Source organism: Notamacropus eugenii, chromosome 1, assembly GCF_028372415.1.
Source record: "Notamacropus eugenii isolate mMacEug1 chromosome 1, mMacEug1.pri_v2, whole genome shotgun sequence".
NCBI lineage: Eukaryota > Metazoa > Chordata > Mammalia > Diprotodontia > Macropodidae > Notamacropus > Notamacropus eugenii.
This window is the reverse complement of record NC_092872.1, coordinates 474,761,905-474,783,004: the sequence shown is the minus strand read 5'-3', so window position 1 is coordinate 474,783,004 and position 21,100 is coordinate 474,761,905. Positions and strand designations below refer to the sequence as shown.

General features: G+C 36.3%; 1 protein-coding gene across 1 annotated transcript in view; it reads left to right on the top strand.

Annotated features, from left to right (window-relative positions):
* The window catches only part of PSME3IP1 (proteasome activator subunit 3 interacting protein 1), a 41,573-nt gene that overhangs the window by 9,472 nt on the left and 11,001 nt on the right, over positions 1–21,100 (top strand). The window contains exons 2-4 of the mRNA XM_072632319.1: positions 4,318–4,455; positions 9,346–9,444; positions 9,868–9,990. Coding sequence (XP_072488420.1) covers positions 4,329–4,455; positions 9,346–9,444; positions 9,868–9,990 — 349 coding nt within the window. The 5' untranslated portion in view covers positions 4,318–4,328. The remainder of the gene's footprint in view (positions 1–4,317; positions 4,456–9,345; positions 9,445–9,867; positions 9,991–21,100) is intronic.

Here is a 21,100-nt window from a genome sequence, read left to right as displayed (position 1 = left end):
GGCCATTCTTTGCCTCATTCTTTATTAAGTCTTAATCACTGGATGGGCTTTGCCTCAATCAGATTGAGACCTGTTAAAGACCTTAGCTTGAAAAGGCCAAGGTCCCCCACTGCTTCCTGTTGTCCTGATTCATATCTGGCCACTCGACCCATATGGCTCTGGAGAAGAGAGTGAGTCTAGTGACCTTGCACAGCCCTCCCTCACTTAAATCCAATCCACTTGCCCATCATGGCATCACCTCGCTCATGTCATGGTCTTCTTTGAGAATGAAGGACAAACAGTAACAGTCTTATAATTCCTGGACATTCTTTGTATAGTCTTATGGCCATCTAGTTTTATTAATTTGGTTCCAAGGAAATATGAATCTCTGAACTCATTTTATATCCATCCTTTAATTCTGAATGGGTGACCACTCCCAGGATACTACCAAATAAGTGAAAGAAGTTACCTTTGTCCAAACTTTGAAGTCAATTCCTTGTATTCCCTTTTTTATGTAATTTTGTTAATTTTCCTAATTTCAACCCTTCTGAGATAATATAGTTACAACTAAACTTAGTGTTATATGATTTTTTAGATTATTTACGGAATAAAAGTTGAATTATCATAATTCCTAGAAAAATTGAAGAATTTCTTGATGTCTTAAAAAATTATCTTTTGCCTACAAGTGTTGAAAAGATCAGTATTCTTATTTTTTAGGCATTTTAAGTTTACAAAGCCTTGTTTATATGATTCCCCTGAGAAGTAAGTTTCCTTTCTCAAGTTTTCTTAGATATTAATGCAAAATGTTATATCTTTTCAAATGCTCAGTAAGCCACAAAATGAAATCAAATAAATGATTAAACTTCTTTCATTTTGAGGTAGAAGAGAGATATTTCTGTTTGTCCTTTCATTGATGTAAAGAAACAGGGCTTAAATTCTGGATGTTAAAGGAAATATCATGAAGTAGTAGAAAGTATATTAGAATCAGTTCAGTTCAGCAAGCTTTTATTAAGTCCTTACTATGTGCCTGACACTGTGCTGAGAGACCTTCCATAGTATTAGGGAAACAAGATATGCATAGAAAATTAAATACAAAATAATCTCCAAGGGAAGAACATAGATGGAAATGAGTGAGATCAGAATGGATTGAGCTTTGAAGGCAACAGGGGAGTCTGTGAAGTAGAAATAAGGAGGGGAGTGCGTTCTAGGCATGAGGGGATAGCTTGGACAGATATATGGAGATGGGATATTATGTGTGGGGAATAGTAAGCAGGCCAGTTTGGCTGAATTTAGAATTAATAAGAGAGTTATATGTAAATAAGACTGGAAAAGTAGTGGGGTCATATTATAAAAGGCTTTAAAAGTAAAAAAGAGAAATTTGTATTGATTCTAGAGGCAACCACATGGAGCTTTTTAAGAAGGATGGGGTTGACATGGTCAGAAATACTAAGGATACTTTAGGAGTATCAGTCTAGTAACTATGTGGAAGATGGATTGAAGGAAAAAACTAAAATTAAAGATGTTAGGAAGCTAATGCAGTAGTCTGGGCTTGCAAAGAATGATGACTGCCTTAGCTAGAATGGTGACTGTGTGAGTCCAGAGAAGGGGAGAGATGGGAATTATGTTGTGGAAGTAGAACCAGTAAGACTTTGAATAGATTGAATGTGAAATCAAGGATGGTAGTGCCCTTAACAAAAATAAATTAGGAAGAGGGAAGGATTTTGTGTGGAAGATGAATTCTATTTTGGACATGTTGAGTTTGAGATGCCAGTAAGGGGGCAGAGATTGTCTTTTGTTTTTTGTTGTATCGCCAATACTTAGCATAGTGCCTAGCCCATAGTAGGCACTAAATAAATTCTATTTGACTGATAGTAAGATAGTTGGAGGTGTCTAATAGGTAGTTGATGAGGCAAGTCTAGAGTTCAGGAGAGTGATTGGGACTGGATCATGAATCCTCTGCATAGTAATAATTGCACCTCTGAGTGAAGATAGGATCATTGAGATCCGTATAGAAAGAGGACCAAGGATAGAGCCCTTGGGGTTCAACACTTGAGAGAAATGGGAAAGGAATAATGAATCTGCATAGGGAGTGAACAGACCCACTGGAAGAAAAAAGAAATGTTACGAAAACTCAGGGATAAAAGATTATCTAGCTAGAGGTGGTAAATAAGAACAGAGAACAGGCCATTGGATTTGGCAATTGGTAATAGTTATTGGTAAACTTGGAAAGAGCAGCTTCCGTTGATCTTCTCTAAGGTCAAAGACCAGATTGCATGCAAGGTTGAAAAGTAAGTGTGAGTCAGAAAATGGAAGCAACAAGTATGAAATATATATAAACTTCTCTTCCTGGGTGTTTGATTTTGAAAGGGAAGAGAAAAAACCCATTGATAAAGAAAGACTGAAAACTGGGGGAAGAGAGTGGATGATGGAAAGAGTGAGCTACTAATGTCTGGGGAAATTTAGCCATGAACTGTTCTTAAGGTTTATTTTGGGGGGGATTTTCTTAAACTCACTCTTAAGTGGGGATAATGAACCACAAAGAGAAAAGAAATGGATCCTTTGGGGTTAGGTTCCCACCCTCCTCCCCTTTTCCACCCTTGCAGGATTGAGCCTGGTCTCTGTGACCCCTAAGTCCTTTTGTGGGACGGGGATGGGCCGCAGGAATCTTGAAGAATATTCATATCCCTCTGTGGCCACTAATTCACCTGTGTGACCTTTACTTCTCCAGGCTCAACTTCTTACCTGTAAAATGAGGGAGTTTACACTAAGAAATCTCTAAGATCCTTCTGTCCCTAAATCCTCTGATCCTGTTGGAAGAATCTTCTAATATTTGTAATCCTCAGTAACACAATCTCTCTCCTAAGGTATCCATGATTTATATGATATTGAGGAAATACTTTTGATAGAATTTGAACAGAATTTTTGTGCCATTATACGCTGTACTCATTACTAGGGTTAAAGTCAAATGTGAGTCCCTTCCTTCCTTCCTTCCTTCCTTCCTTCCTTCCTTCCTTCCTTCCTTCCTTCCTTCCTTCCTTCCTTCCTTCCTTCCTTCCTTTTTTGCCTTACACTCTGAAGTGCACAGAGTAAAGCCCAAATTACTTCAGTTCATCTCCCTGTCTAATACATCTTTCTTGTGGGAAGTGATGCTTTCTTAAAAGATGTTGCCTTTCATTTCATTAAGAGGTCACTGTTTATAGAATTTTCAAAATCCCTGTCAGTTACAGAAAATGACCAATTCTGTTGCTGAATTAGACCCTTTGACTAGGTTGCATAGTAAATGGATGCTAAATCAGAAATGTTAAATCAGTAATCCTTAGTTGTCAAAGAAGACCATGCCATCAGAGAAATAATGACATGACTTCCACTTGACTCTCTTTTGAGTGAGGGAGGGCTGTACAAGTCACCAGCCTCACTTCCCCTCCAGAGCCATCTGAATCCAGTGACCAGAATTCATCAGGATGACTGGAGATGACTCAGGATGAGGCAATTGGGGTTAAGTGACTTGCCCAAGGTCACACAGCTAGTGAGTGTCAAGTGTCTGAGGTGAGATTTGAACAACTCAGGTCCTCCTGACTCCTGCGCTGGTGCTCTATCCACTGTACCACTTAGCTTCCCCTTGTTGTCAAAGCTAGAAGAACCAGGAAGGAAGGGAGTGAGGAACATTGTTATATGATATAGAGAAGTCAAGAAGAGGAATAAGAACTTTGGAAGACCAACGCATTTTGTAATTAGGTCAACTTGATGAAACCAATGAAGCACACAAATGGTGATGAAACTATATAGTCTGCACTAACTAGAAGTAGAATGATAGATGTATAGAGCTAGGAGGGGGATCTTTGAGGTTATCTATTGTACAAATCCCTCATTTTATAGATAGGAAACCAAAGCCCAAAGAATTTAAACTACTTGCCCAAAGTCATACACAAGTGATAAGTACTAAATCTTGGATTTGAACTCAGGTGCACCAACTTTGAAACCAGGTTGCATTGTCAAAACTATGTTGCTAAGAGCAGTTCCATTTTTCCAGCAGTGGTTTTTGGAATGATTTCCTTGAGAGTAAAGATATAACATTATGAAACAGACAAAAATCAGCATGTTACTGAATCATTTTGGGGAGAAATTTATTTCCAATAAATCATCTTCATTTTTTTTCTCCCCTTGTAAGCTCTAGGAAATTTTTGAAGTTAGAGTATTCCAAAAGTCTCAGGCTATTAAAACTTAAAACAGCACTAAGATTTTTGGGACACCCTGTGTAGTTTCTAGATATGCTGCAGCTTAATAACCATGTTTGTCTTTTGAATTTTAATACTAGTTTTTATTCTTGTTTTTGGACAGGCTGTTTCATTATGGATGGTGGAGATGATGGTAATCTTGTTATCAAAAAGAGATTTGTGTCTGAGACGGAATTAGATGAACGGCGTAAAAAGAGACAGGAAGAATGGGAAAAAGTTCGAAAACCTGAGGATCCAGAAGGTACAGAGGTTTGATATCTGAATGGGGAACAAGCAACCTGGCCACCAGCTCTTTGAGTGCTACTTTGTGTCAAGTCACTTCACTACTTGGAGACTCATTTACCTTATCTGTAAAATGATAATTTGATCTTAATGATTGCTAAGATCCTTTCCAGTTCTATTAATTTGTGATTTATAGCATATTTAGATTTAGCAAAACATTTGGCAGTCTTATCCTTTTTGAAAAAGATGGAGACTATGGGCTCAATGTGCTAGGTAGAATTCAGAATTGGTGCAACAGAATGCAGAGCTTAATTAATTCCAGGTCAACTTGGAGGAAAGTCCCTTTTGGAATGTTTAAGAAATCTGTTCCTTGGTATATTTTTGTCATTGACTTGGATGAAGTCATAAAAGGCCTGCTTTTTTGCAGATGACTTAAAGCTAACCGAGGAGAGATAAATATGTTAGATGACAGACAGGATTCAAAAAAATCTTAAGGTGAGAATGACAGGCTAATAAGATGAGATTTAGTAATGGCAACTGTAAAACTCTACATGAGTTGAAAAAGTCACCTCCATACATACAAAATAGAGGAATTATGGATAGAAGAATTTTCTGTAAAAAAGGTGAATTTATAAGCTCATTGAGTTAGCAATATGAAATAAAAGCCTAAACAATAATCTTCTCTTAGGCTTTCTTGAACCACAACTCTTGGATTCTGCGATTCTGTGACATAGTTAAAAAGATTAGGATTTGTAAAACCATTAGGATTGATGCCATTTTTAATTGACTTGGATTTGCACATGTTATGGAAAACTTTACGGGCTAAAATAATTTTATTGGTGCCACTAATAGCATTTATCCTTAGTTATCATTTGATTTGGAGTATGAATATGTTATTGAAAAAAGGCAGTTATAAATATTTATACTACCATACTCATATATCTACTTTCTCTTCTTAGGAGACTCTTTGAGAATCATCTACACATATATCAAAGACCTCTTTGATGAAATTATTAACAATAACAACAAAAAAACATACTTTCACAAATTATATTTTATAGAGTTTTGCAAACTCCTGAAGGCAATCCAGACTGCTTTCTTCCTTCTTTTTAATTGTGGGTCCCATTCATCCATTTGTACTATCTGTCCTAGAAAAACATAATGGTGGACAAGCTCTGTAGGGTGTCATAATTCTGTAATCTGGACAAATAGACATTTTTCATCCAGTTGGTCTTTTGTTTTTGGATGATCAGGCCAAACTCTTTTGAGTGGTCTGTTCCAGGAGACTCTGCAGAGTTCTAGGGCATGATGCAACAAGGTCAGTCATTCACAAACAGGAATATTTGAAGGAACTCACCTTTTCACTCATAATAATAGCTAATCATTGATATTTATGTATCACTTTAAGGTTTACAAAGTGTTTGTACATCCATTATCTCAAATGATCCTCAATGTTGCTATGAAATAGGGGCTATTGTTAACTTCCTTTTATAGATGAGGAAACTAGGCCAGGGAGGTTAAGCATCTTAAGATTATAGATATAGGGTTTGAAACACCTTAGAGTCAAGTCCAGCCTTGTCCCTTTATTTGATAAATTAGAAAACTAAGAACTGAAGAGGTAAGTGAACTTATCCAAGGTCATACAAATAGGAAGTGCCAGTCTGGATTTGAACCCAGGTTCTCTGACTCCAAAACCAGTGATGTTTCCAGAGAATGAAATGAGTCATTGTTGAGGTTGGGCCAAAATGTAGTGGATGTGAAGTATGGCACCTCCTCAGCTCCTTTTCTTCAACTTACAGTCCTAGTGTATTTCCTGTGTTAGAAGTGAGCCCATTTAACAAGCCCCAACAGTGAGAAACATGCTCACGTTAAATAAAGAATAATACCTGTTGTGAAATCAGGAAGGCCTTTATTAATCTTTACATCCATTCCCCCCTAAATGGATGGGTAGCCTCCCAAGTACAGATACAGGAAGATTACAGGAAGACTATAATACGTGGAGCAAGATGGGGCTTCTTATACTGTTTTCTGAACTTTGGATCTCCTGCAACACTGTCTTCTGGCCATGTGACTCCATATTCTCCTCTCTGATAGGCCTTTCCTCACACAACTTCTTGGGCCTGTGCATTAGTCTCTCACCTCTAACCTGTCCATGCTAGGTCACAACCCCTGTCACCTAGGAATGTGGACAACAGAACTTTACTTCCCACACCTGGGGTCACACAGCTAATGGTTTTCTGACATAGAAACCTATCCCTAGTCTTCCTTATTACTGGTCCAGCACTCTATTCACTATACCACCTTATCTTCTGCCTTGCTGTACTAAGAGATCTAAAAGGTTCCCAACACATAAGTAGACCTCACCATGGAAAGAATTACATGGACAAGAATTGCAAGAATTGTGAAAAGACTTGAAGGTCTTTCAATCTGCACCAGTGGAAGAAATAGTACATTAGGGAGATCAGAAGTATATGAAAGCCAGTCAGTGTGTATATTGTTCTTTGTTTCTACTTTCTTCATTCTGTGCCGTTTCAAACAAGTCTTCCCATATTGCTTTGAATTTTTCACAGTTTGTTATCCTTTAAGAAGGAATAATGTTTCACTACTATGAGAGGCAATGGAACAGTGGATAGAGCTGTCTTGACTTTCTTTTTTAAGAAATTATTCATGATACAATCAAACGTGAGGCTCCTGATGTATCTATAAACCTTTGGTCTCTTGGTCTCTTTCATTGCTTGATCTTAAGGCCTGTTTTTTTAAAGTTTCATTTTTGCCTTTTGTTTTTTTTACACCGCAGATATTTCCTGGTTACCCTCTTCCTCCCACACCCACACACCATTTCTCACAAAGGAAAACAGTTGAGTACAAACAACCAACACAGCTACACTTGTAGAGTTATGCATTATTCAACACCAGTGAGTGCCCCACTTCTCTACCAAAAGGAGGAAAGTGTATTCATTGTCCTCTGGAACTAATATTGGTCATTGCATGTAATCTAAATTGAGCTTCCTTTTGGTGTTCTTTTAATTTGTATGCTTATAGTTACTTTATATTATACATAGAATTATTATTTATGTGTATACACACAGACACACACACACATACACACACACAGAACATACACAGGCACATGCCTGGCTTTGCTTTTCTTCTTCTCTGCCAGTTCATATGATTTTTCCTGTGTTTCTTTGAATTTCTTATAGTCTTCTTATGGTACAATAGTGTTTTATTAAATTACTTTAACACATTTGCCCAGCCATTCCCCAGTCAACGGGCATCTTTTTATTATTTTTGCTACTACTGAAGTGGTGCTATGAATATTTTGGTATATATGGGAATTAACTCTTTGGTTTTTATCTCTGTAGGGTTCATGGCCAGTAATGATATTGCTAGAACAGACAATGTAATAACTCTTTCCACACAATTACAATTACTTGTTTTCAGAAATAGTCTAACCAATTTCTAGCTCTACCAGTAACAGATCAAGCTTGTCTTTCATAGCCCTCCAACACTATTTCTACCTTTTATTATCTTTGTTCCTTTGAAGAGTATGAAGTGAAACTTCAGAGTTGTTTTCATTTCTATTTCTCTTAGTAGTAGTGATTTGGAGTATTTTTTTTCATATAGGTCAGCCCCTATAGATACCCACAGTGCAAGGCACATGGCAGGTTCTTAATAAATGCTTTTTGATTGATTGATAGTTGTTGATGGTTGAAATTATTTAAACAGCCTTTTCATAGATCCCACTTTCCAATGTAATTGTTGTCTTGGTCATGCTCACTTGTACCTTGAAGTTGTTCAAAGATCATAGATCACAGTATCATGGATCTGGAGTGGGATGGGATCTTAGATGTCATCTAGTCCACCCCTTTTATTTTGCAGGTGATGAAACTGGGACCCAGAGAAAGGCAGTGACTTATTCAAGGTCCCCTTGGTAATAAGCACTCTTTCCACTGTACCCTTCTGCTTCCCTAAGCATCTTTCCTTCAGAGGTTGAAGGATCCTGCCAGGTTTTTCACAAAACTTCCCTACTTTTTCATTAAAAACAGTTGGCCTATAAGCTTCAGAACAATCTTAATAGTTATTTGTATGTTTATATTAATCTTGAGCATTGTCAAGTGGGATGACCAGATATTACTTTTTTCTTATTGCTTTCAGGTACATGATTAAGCTGGCTCTCCCAGCTTCAGTGTGTGCTTTTTCAAGGAGATCCCTCTACAAGTCATTTTTCCAGTTAGCTGATTTTTTTTACTTTTATACTTATTCAGACACGAATGTCAATATTATTGCATCATAGATTGAAAGCCAAAGGGAGCTTTTAAAGATCACTTAGTCCAGTCTTATAACTGGAAGCCTTGGCCCAAGAAAGGTATTTCATTGCCCATGGTCACAAAAGTGAGAAGCTGAGTGGGTTTTCAAACCCAAGTCCAAATCCAATGCACATTCCAGAACACACAGAATATTCATTAATTTTAGTATATCAGTTTGTCATTGGATAGATTGGAAATTGAAAGTATGAACAGTTATATTAACATTAGTAGATTTTTCCCAAATAGTATGATTTGTGTCACCCTGTGTTCTCCTTTCCTGCCACTTTTCCATCCTCACCATGATAGGGGGATATAGAGGAATGAAGACCCTTTAAGCACACCTTTTTGTTGCTTTTTAGCCTTTAAATGACAAGTCTCTCTGACAAACTGAGGCTTAGATGACAGACACCTAGTCTCTTTCTGGGCCTATATACAAAGCCTTTTCAGTTTGTTGGGATCTGTCCCAACTTAGGTTTCTCTAGCATAGTTTTTGAGATCCTAAGGTCACCTCCATTCCATATAAGAGCCTCCTGTGGCATCAGAATTTCTCTTTAAAAAAGTTATAAAGTATATTTGTATTTTTCTTCCATACTTTTCAGAGTGCCCTGAGGAAGTATATGATCCTCGATCCCTGTATGAAAGACTCCAGGAACAAAAAGACAAGAAGCAGCAGGAATATGAGGAACAGTTCAAATTCAGTAAGTCTTAGAAAGTTGTGTAACTCCTGAGCTTTGGTCATTTTCTTATGCTTGTTTGTCTCATGTGATGCTTTGCCCTAGAGAGTCCATAATATTGTATGATTGGTTTACAGCTTTCAAATTCTCATTTAGAAGGAAATGACATCTGTGGCCCTTTACCATTCATACAGTATTAATATTTTTGTTTCATACTCAAGAAGCCCAATTTAATCTCTGTTATTCCATCACATCTGTGGACTCATATTTAGTAATAAGAGGGCAATTGAATGTTTTTATGTCATGTTGTTTTTTTCAAAGAGCACAGTCATTTACTAATTCCTTCTTCTCCCCTGGAGGATCTACTGTTTATTAAAGAAAAGGCTTTAGTTGATGATATTTTCCCTTTAGTCTACTAAATGTACCTCATTCTAATTATTTCCTCAGAAAACATGGTAAGAGGCTTAAATGAAGATGAGACAAACTTCCTTGATGAGGTTTCTCGGCAGCAAGAGCTAATAGAAAAACAACGGAGGGAAGAAGAACTGAAAGAACTGAAGGAATACAGAATATCCTTTGTATTGAATGTTGAACTGTTGGGGAGAGTCTCAGGGACTCAGGAAGCAAATGTCTCTAAGTCTCAGTTTCTCCATCAGGGAAGTGAAAGGATTTGATTAGATGGTCTTGAAGAGCCCTCCCAGCTCTGCTGTCTTAGAATTCTGTGATAATTATTGAACCCTTATGATGTACAAAAATTTCTCTGTCAAAATGGAATCCAATTTGTTTACAATTAACCAAGTCCATACATCCTGATATTTATTATTGCAAAACATCCTTGCTTTGTGTCCATATACAAGGCAATCCAGGAATAAATGCCTCCTTACCTGTCTCATGTGGCCCTGAAAGCTTTTATGCAATTACTATGGAAAAGGACACTGGTCTGGGAATCTGGAGACCTGATTTCTAGTCCTGGCTGTGTAACTCAGAAATTAGGAAAGTCAAAAAGTCGGTTCCCCTATCTCTGGGGTTCAGTTTCCCCAGGAGGGATTTGAACTAGTTGATATAAGATCTATTCTAGTTTGACACTGTTATTTAGAAGCTTCTTGATATGTCAGTATGGTATTGTGGTAAAGCAGGCAAAAGTCTGAGACCTCACTGTGGCTAAATGGAACCCATACATGTGGGTGTAATTAATATATCTTACCTGCTTTATTTGTTAGTGACTCATTTAAGACCTCTTTTTAGTGACATTCCAGATGGTAGCATTGTATCTGACTACCCTTCAGCTTAAAATTTAAATTGCAAAGATAAAATCTCCAATAAGCAAGATAATACAGTTCCCAGTGAACAAGATACAAAAGAAATGATATCTAGTTCTGTGACATTGTGTGGAAACATACTTTGGAGGTTCCAAAGGTTTACTCTTGATGGAGTATTTTGGATAATTCTGATTTTTTAGGAAAGGGATGAAAAGCAGACCTCTCAGCTAGCTCATATATATTACAATAATACTAAAATACGTAAGTAGCTAGTAAATGTTGATACAGGAATTGAAGGATTAGACATGGTTTTACTGAAGCTCTAAATTAAGAGTTGGGGTTGTTTTGGACTTTACTTGATAGTTTATCATAACAGGTTACTTTTCCATAATGCCTCAGAATATAAATAATTTCCCTTAGCTTTAATGTGTTCTCTATATAAAACAATTTGTTTAGCTTAGGAGGAAAAAATTTCATAATATTGCACTTATTTTATTTAAGACTAGCTGATTATTTTTATTTAAAAATTTTTATTGATACCTTTTGTTTTTACTTTTTGTTCATTTCCAAAAAGAAACAGTTCAGTAAAATCATCCCACATATCAACCAAAAAAGATGGTAGAGAAAATGTTCTACCCCTATACTTCCCCACCTCTGCAGAAGTGGGTGAGAAGTATACTTTCTCAAGTTGTCTCTGGGGCCAAGCTTGGTTATAATTACTGTGCTCAGTTTCTTTTTTTTCTATTTACATTACTGTATTTATTGTGAACATTGTCTGTGTACTTCATGCTGAATCATACTGAATCAATTCATTTGTCTTCCTATGCTTCTCCGAATTCTTCGTGTTCATCATTTATTATGGTACAATAATATTTTATTAATTTCTTGTATCATAGTTTGTTTTAGGCACCCACAGTAGATAGAGCACTAGGCCTGGAACCAGAAAGACTTCATTTCCTGAGTTCAGATCCAGCCTCAGACATTTGTGTGACCCCAAACAGTGTTTAACTCAGTTTCTTACCTGGAGGGGGAAATGGCAAATCACTCCAAGAAAACTCCAGACAGGGTCACAATGAGTCAGATACTTCTGAAACTACTGAACAACAACAATAAAAATCTAAAGGTGTCTACTTTGCAGTAGATAGAGCATTGGCCTTGAAGTTAAGAAGACCTAAATTCAAATCCTGCCTCATGCTTATCACTCTAGTATCATAATACGAATGATACTACACTCAATACTTAGATACTTCTAGCTCTGTGAACCTTGGACAATGTGACTTCAACTTTCTTACTTTCAGTTTCTTTATCTATAAAATGGGGATAATTAATAGCATCTGCTTTAAGTGAGGATGAATAACATATGTAAAACATTTAAGCTTTAAAAGTTCTATAATCCTAACTCTTGTTATTACTGACAGAAAAACTAGGTGATTTTTAATATCCTTGTTATTTTTGTAGCACATTTGACCAATTCTGCATCTACCTCTTAAACCACACAATAGCTCCTTGAACTTTGGATGTGGATCCATATATTTCAAAAATTATTATTATACAGGGCATACCAAAAATCTTAGTGCAATCTTAAGCTATTAAAAGAAAAATTAAATGTTGATTTTTCTAATCAGTGTTGCAGTAGTAGAAATGTACAAATATTTATTTTTTGGTTAATTTCAAGTTTTTATTTTTGTTTTTGTGTCACTAGCGAAAATATTTTCTTAGGGAATTGACTGACTTCCCTTAATGGTGGGCATGTAGATAAAAATCACAGCATGCCTGCTGTGTTGGCACTTTCAGATAGCCCATCAATTCTATAACAATACTCTTTGGAAATTAATGTTTAGTTTTAAAGTGAGATATGTTTTCATATAGGCTTAAAAGCATTAAGATGGTCCTCAAAATACTGACCATTAAGTAGTTTTAAAAGCATTAAGATGGTCCTCAAAATCTGCCTTGTAAATCTCAGCTGGAATAGAATCAGCACCAGTATTTTGCCACATGAGAGGGACTATTGAATGGTATTCAGAATGCCTTCTTTAGTTGGAAGTTCAGCTTAAGTTCAGTTTTGACTTAAACCTGCGGTATATAGTGGCTTTGGCATTGATTGATAATAGTATGTTGAGAATACTATGGAAGTGTTCTCCCTATCTCTCCAGGATCATGTCTTTATCACTAATCAGTATGGCCCCATCAACACTAAGTAGTTGAGGTGAACTATAGGTTCACCTATTTTATCACCTATTATAAATAGCTTTAATGGCATCATAAAAGCACTTTGGATTATTACCACCAGTGTAAAGCTGAATTTCATCTGCTTTCTTACTGAGCCAAGAATCATCTGTCTCTCTCAGTTTTACTTGTGCCTTACTTTTGATGGAGTTAAGTGCTGCCTTCTTAGAGATGGATGAACTATCCTTCTGGTAAATTCTGTGGAGGTCTTGTTTTTCTTTTAGCAACTTCTGAATTTCCCCATCATTTTCATCAAACCAATCTTGATTTAGCAAGTGTTTTGGCCCAGAGGAGTAAATGCAGTACTGTACACCAAATCTCTGAAAGCTGCTTTTTTTTTTCCTGCTCCACTGTTGCCAGCTGTGTGTTGGCTTAAGTTTCCCTCCAAGTTAGCAACAAACCTTTCCTGCTCAGAGAAGTCTAATCTGTTGACATTAAGTCTCATGGTAGTCATTTTGCCTTGGGGCCTCTGCTTTTGTTGTATGTGAATATTTACCTTAGAGAGGGTGTTTATGATATCAGTCTAGCACTCAGCACCACATATTGCCTTCATCACTCTCACAGCTTGTCTCTTCTCCTTACATTACGTAGCCTGTGCTAAAGTCCTTTAATGAATGATGATTTTTTTTTTTTATGAATGTAAACAGTTTTATTGAGAAACAGATAGGAACTGAATTACGGAATGTAAAACTTGGTTTACAAAGCAAAAAACCAAAACATTCAAATCCATAAGAGAATCAGCGTTCACATGACATGTGCTGTGGAGTTGTGGCCTGTTTGCTCACCAGTTTCTAGCTTTCTTGAAACCAAAAATAACCCAGGGGCTTCATGGGGAGTTGAAGCAAAATGCACATTGCTGAGCACCCAGCATGCAGAAATTGCTGCTGCTGTAACATGCCTAAGTTCACTTTTTGGGTGGGTGATTTAAAACCTAGAGCTGGGTGCTGTACACTGCTATGTGAACCCTCCCCACACAACTCATGACTGAACTACCTTAAGTAAGCTGAGGCTGGGGTATGAACCAGTAGACATTTTCAGCCAGTTTGACACCCAAATGAGGAGTCCAGCATAGGACCTCAAGTCAGGGGCTGAAGCTATCTCATAAGAGTCACCCACACTAATCAGTCTTTCTCAAAATGGCCATTAGAAGAGCAAAGTCCCGATCTTCACATTGACATAGGGTATTAAATGCCAACATTTGCTGCAAGGGTACATCCACAAAGTTTTGTTGTGCTTTATTTAAATGAAAAACAGTGTTGGTGATGAGAATGTCATGAATGCACAAGTTTTTAATAGTAAGTGACCACTGCTATTGCTGTTTCCAACTCCATTCCTTCCAAGAACTGCCTGCCACATTTGGTAATCTGTGCCTATGCTTTCATTTAAGTCACCCAGAATTATAAGCTTGTCCTCCTTCAGCACTGATGAGGGTCTCCAGGTTTTGAATTTTTCCTTTGACTTTATCGGGATTCATTGTCCTGGGAACAAATGCACTGTTGATGGTAATGTGATGCTTTTCTGCAAATCCCATTGTCATGAGCCTGTCATTCACTCCTTTTGGTAGTCATACAAGTTTGTTGACTAGATTAGTTTTGATTGCAAAATCTATGCCAGTTTCATGGTATTTCCTTTTGCTGTGACCACTCTAGAAAAATGTGTATCCAGCTTTGACTTTGGTAAACTGGCCTTCATTTGCTAGGGGTTTACTGCTCGTACAAAAGCTAACTGAAATCTTCCAGGTTATATGGCAAGAGGAGGTTATCCCTCAGGAGTTCAAAGATACCTCCATTGTCCGTCTCTGTAAGGGGAAAGGAAATCAATTGTCTTCTGACAGTCACAGGGGAATCTCTCTCAATCATTGCTGGCAAGATTCTTACCTTAGTCCTCCTTAATAGTCTGATGCTTCACCTGGAAGATGGTCATCTACCTGAAAAGAACCTGTGTGGCTTCAGAAAGGGCTGAGGAACAGTTGATATAATATGGTGTTTGCTGTCCAACAAGTCCAGGAGAAATTTCAGGAGCAGAACAGAGGTCTGTACACAATGTTCATTGTTCTGACCAAGACTTCTGATACTGTAAGTTTTGAAGCCTTTTGGAAAATTATGGCAAATTTACCCTAGAGGAGTTCATCAGTGTTATACATCAGTTTCATGATGGCATGCTTGCATGGGTTCTGGGTAATGGATGATGCTCTCACACTTTCCCAGTCACCAATGAAGCGAAGCAAGGCTGTGTACTTGCTCCCATGTTTTGTAGCATAATGTTTTCAACAATATTGTTGGACATCATTGATGAGGAAGCATCAAGGTCAGCTGCTGCACTGACAGTAAATTATTCAACTTGAAAAGGCTACAAACCAAGACTAAAGTAGAGGGAGAGTGGTTGCATGATTGATTCACACTCACTGCTGCCTCTGAGACTGAGATGCAACAAAATACGGATTGATTCTTTGTTGCTTGTGCTAATTTTGCCTTAACGATTAACACCAACAAAACACAGGTTCTTCACCAGCCAGCACCACACCAGCTGTATGTGGAACTATTGGTTACAACAAAAGGAGTAGTATTGAATGCTGTGAATAATTTTGCTTACCTTGACAGTAGTACTTTCCAGTGATGTCCACATAGATGATGAGTGTGATGCACTAATTGCGAAAGCCACCTCAGTGTTTGGAAATTCCAAAGGATAGTGTGGGAGAGAAGAGGTATTAGATTGCCTACCAAACTAAAGGTTTACAGAGCCATTTTGCTGATCTCATTGTTGTGTGCCTGCGAAACCTGGAAAATATACCAGCGCCATGTCAGGAAACTGATTTGATTCCATTTAAATTCTTAGGAAGATTCTGAAGATCATTTGGTAAGATAAGACACCAGATACAAAGATCCTTTCTCCAGTTCAACTGCCAAGCATTCAAATTCTTTTGCAGAGAGCACGACTCTGATAAGCTGGCCACATTGTTTGAATGCCAAACATAAATTTGCCTAAAATACTATTTTATGGAGAACTCACACAAGGCAAGTACTTACACAGAGGTCAGAAGAAGCAATATAAGGACACTCTCAAAGTCTTAGAAGAACTTTGAAATCAACTATATGACATAGGAAACACTGGCAAAGGACTGTCCAGTGTGGTGTCCCTATATCAAAGAAGGTGCTGGGCATTTTGAAGCAGAATTGGAGTAGCTCAAAAGAAATGTTAGATGCGCAAATTTAGAGACATCTCCACTCCAAATGTTCATGTGGACTATTTGTGCCTGACCTGTGGTAGAGCCTTCTGAGCTTATATTGATCTGATCAGCTACAGCTGGACATATTGTACCTTGACTCCAACATAGTGGCATTATTTTGGTCCTCTTTAAGAATGAAGGACAACAACCAACCAACCTGAAATCTAGGAGTCATATGTAATTTTCATTTTATAAATGAGAAGACTTGGGTAGCTAAGGCCTGTGACATCAGGACATTAATAAAATAAGCATGTTCGTATACTGTTGGGTGAACTATGAATTGGTCTTCCCCTTCTGGAAAATGTTTGGAACTCTGCTCCCCAAATCTCTAAATTGTGCATACTTTTTGACCCAGTGATACCACTACTAGACTTGTACACCTTCAGAGAAATCAAAGGAAGGGAGAAAGAGCTCTCTTGTATAGTAATGGTTATAGATGCTCTTTTTTTTTTTTATTATAACAAGGAAACTAGTGGAGTGCCTGTCAATTTAGGAATAACTGAAAAACTTATGAATAATGGAATATTATTATGCTCTGAGAAATTATGATGGGCAGTTTTACAGAAACCCAAGAAGATTTATTATATAGACTGAGGTAAAGTAAAGTGAAACAGAACCAATAGAATCATTTCTATCGTAACAAAAATAAAAACCTTTGGAAGCCTTAAGAACTCTGATTTAAGACCCATGGTGAAGTAGGCTATCCGACAAAGGACTTAAGAGGCAGAATGAGACATACATTTTCAGACATGACCCGTGTGATAATTTGTTTTTGATTAACTATGCATATTTGTTACAAGGTTCTCCATCAAGGGGCAGAGGGTTAAAATAGGGTACCCTCGACCCCAGAAAAGGAAGAAAAGAACCTTGTTAAAGTAATTTTTTAAATGGCATAAAACACAACAGAAGGAAGGCCATAAGGAAACACAGAGAGGACAGCTTTGAAAGTTAGATTTACATGTTGAATTTATTATATACATAAGAGAAAAAGCAAACTGTAAGTAATAGAGATTTACAGTTTCATGTACAATATCTTTTTTTATGTTCTTTTTTGGATATGCTCATATTATTTGGTACTTGTAAAATTCAGAATAAAAATGAAATTAAACACAAGCTCTACCCCTGAGAATTAAGAGTAATTAGAGTTAGAGTATTTCTGGTGTATAGCTTAATGATCAGATCATATTTGCCTCTCTTCGTTATTCTTGGCAACAGAACTGATCTACTGCTATGAGGCTCATATATAGCCTATGCAGTTCTTAGGAAATTGTTCAATGTGAATGAACCTAAGCAAGTAACTCTAGTGATAAATGCATGTGTGATATATTGAGCACTAGATGTCACTGTTGTTCCATTTCTGTAGCACCGATTAGCTAAATAATTTCTGGAAGAGACCAGAAAGAAAACTAAGGAATATTTGTTATTTGTGTTCTTTGGGAAACATGCATTCAGTTACTAAGTATCTAATGTTGAAAAATTCCTGCATTACAAGATTTTCAATTTAAAGACAAAAAAAGTCTATAGAGTTATTATATAAACATTTGTGAATATGCAGTTTGACTAGACAATGATATTTTGTAAATTAATGTTAATTTTCCTTTTTTTAATTTAATTTTTTTGTTACATTTTAAGTGCTAAATGGTTTCCCTCCTTCCCTCCCCATCCTACACTAGAGAAGGTCACCATTTGACACAGATTTATAAATACATGTAAAACCATACTATGCATACTTCTTTTTATCAATTCTTTCTCGGGAGTGGATAGCATCTTCCTTCATAGGTGCTTTATGGTTGATTTGAGTATTCGTAGTATTCAGAATAATTTGGTTGTTCACAATAATTCTTCATATGTTATTGCTGTTTACTGTGTTCTTTTGATTCTGCTCATTTCATTTTTCATTATTTTATGTGAGTCTTTCCATGTTTTTCTAAAACCAACCAGCTCATCATTTCTTAGAGTTTAGCAGTATTTCATCACAATCATAAACCATAACTTGTTTAGCCATTCCCCAGTTGATAAGATAGCCCCTCAGTTTTCAGTTCTTTGCCACCCCAAAGAGAGCTACTATAAATATTTTAGAACATATAGGTTCTTTTTTTTTTTCCTGATCACCTTGGGAAATAAAACCTAATAATGGCTTTTCTGGGTCAAAGGGTGTACAGAGTTTTATAACTCTTTGGGCATAATTCCAGATTGTTTTCCAAAATGGTTGGATCAGTTCACAGTTCCACCAAGAGTATATTAATGTCCCAATTTTTCCACATTCCCTCCAACATTTGTCATTTTCTGCTTTATTTATCACTTTAGCCAATCTGATAGGTAAAAGGTGATATATTAGTCTTAATTTGCCTTTCTCTAATCAGTAATGATTTTGAGCATTTTATGACTAGATATAGTCTTGATTTCTTCATTGAAAAACACCCTGTTCATATCCTTTAACCCATTTATCAATTGGGGAAATAACTCATATTCTTATAAATTTGACAAAGCTCTCAAGAAACTGTCTAAAATTTTTTTTCCCAATTTTCAACTTTCCTTCTAGTCTTGGCTACATCGGTTTTGTTAATTTAATGTAATCAAAATTATCCATTTTGCATCTCACAATGCTCTCTCTATTTCTTATTTATTCATAAATTTTTCTCCTATTCACAAGTCTGATAGGTAACATGTTCATGTATTTTTAGTTTTCTTATATTTCCCTTCATGTATCCATTTTGACTTTAATTTCTATCATACTGCTTTCTAGTTTTCCCAACGTTTTTACCAAATGGTATATTCTTTTTTTTTAGGTGCTGCATATACATTCTTATTAAACATGTTTTCACATTAGTTGTGTTGTAAAGAAGAATTAGGACTAATGGGAAGAACCACGAGAAAGAAAAAGTAAAATCAGAGCAAACAGTATGCTTCAATCTGCATTCAGACTCCATAGTTCTTTCTCTGGATAGCATTTTCTATCATGAGTCTTTTGGGGTTGTCTTAGATCCAAGCATTGCTAAGAAGAGCTAAGTCTATCAAAGTGTTGCTGTTACTATGTACAGTGTTCTTTTGGGTCAGCTCCCCTCACTCAGCATCAGTTCATATAAGTTTTTCCAGGTTTTTCTGAAGTCTGCCTGCCTATCATTTTTTATAGCACAACAGTATTCCATTACATCCATATACCACAGCTTGTTCAGCCATTCCCCATCCTCTAAATTTCCAATTCTTTGCCACCACAAAAAGAGCTGCTATAAATATTTTTGTTCATGTCAGTGCTTTTGTCATTTGTATGATCTCTTTCGGATACAGTCCTAGAAGTGGTATTGCTAGGTCAAAGAGTATGCACAGTTTTATAGCCCTTTGATCTTCCAAATGGTTGGATCAGTTCACAACTTCACCAACAATGCATTATTTAATTTTCCCACATCTTCTCCAGCATTTATAATTTTTCTGTTTTGTCATGTTAGCTAATCTGACAGGTGTAATGTGGTACCTACCATTTGTTTTGATTTACAATCAATAGTGATTTAGAGCATTTTTTCATATGACTATAGATAGTTTTAATTTCTTCCTCACAAAACTGCCTATTCATATCCTTTAGCCATTTATCAATTGGGGAATGACTTATATTCTTATAAATTTGACTCAGTTCTCTATATATTTTAGAAATGAGGCCTGTATCAGAGACACTAGTTTCAAAAATTCTTTCCCAATTTTCTGCTTCCCTCCTAATTTTGGTTGCACTGGCTTTGTGCAAAAATTTTTAAATTTAATCAAAATTATCCATTTTGCATTTCATCATGTTCTCTATCTCTTGTTTGGTCATAGATTCTTCCATTCTCCACAAATCTGACAGGTGAACTATTCCTTGCTCTCCCAGTGTGCTTATAGCATCAGCCTTTATATCTAAATCATGTATCCATTTGGACTTTGTTTTAGTATATGATGCAAGATGCTGGCCTATGCCCAGTTTCTACCATACTATTGTCCAGTTTTCCCAGCAGTTTTTGTCAAATAGTGAGTTCTTATCCCAGAAGCTGGAATCTTGGGGTTTATTAAATAGAAGATTACTATAGTCATTGACTGTAGTACCTAACGTATTCCACAGATCCACTACTCTATTTCTTAGGCGGTACTAAATTGTTTTGATGATTACTGCTTTATAATACAATTTAAGATCTGATATGGCTCAAATAGTGTATTCTTATCCCCAAAACTTAAGTCTTTACATTTGTCAAACACAAGATTACTGTAATCATATACTATTGTGTATTGCATGTCTACTCTGTTCCACTGAACCACCTTTCTATTTCTTAGTCAGTACCAAAATATTTTGATAATTATTGCCTTATGATATAGTTATTATATAGTACTGCTAAATCTCCTTCCTTTACTTTTTAAAAATTAATTCCTTTGCTATTTTTGACCTTTTGCTCTTCCAAATGAATTTTTAAATTATTTTATCTAGCTTAATAAAATAATTTTTTGGTAATTTAATTGGGATGGCATTGAATAAGTAGATTAGGTAGAATTGTCCTTTTTATAATATTGGCTTTGCCCATTTATGAACAATTACTACTTTTTCCAATTATTTAAATCTGATTTTATTTATACAAAAGGTGTTTTATAATTACATTCATGTAGTTCCTGGATTTGTCTTGGCAGGTATACTCCCAGGTATTTTATGCAATATTCAGTTATTTTAAATGGCGTATCTCTTAATATCTCGTTTTGTTGGTGATGTATAAAAATGCTGATGATTTTTGTGGGTTTATTTTATATTCAGCTACTTTGCTAAAGTTATTGTTTCAATTAACTTTTTAGTTCAGTCTCTAGGAGTTTCCAAGTATATCGTCATATCATCTTCAAAAAGAAATAGTTTTATTACCTCATTGCCCTTTCTGATTCCTTCTATTTTTTTATTTCCTTATTGCTAGTACTAGCATTCCTAATACAATATAGAATAATGGCGACAATGAGCATCCTTTTT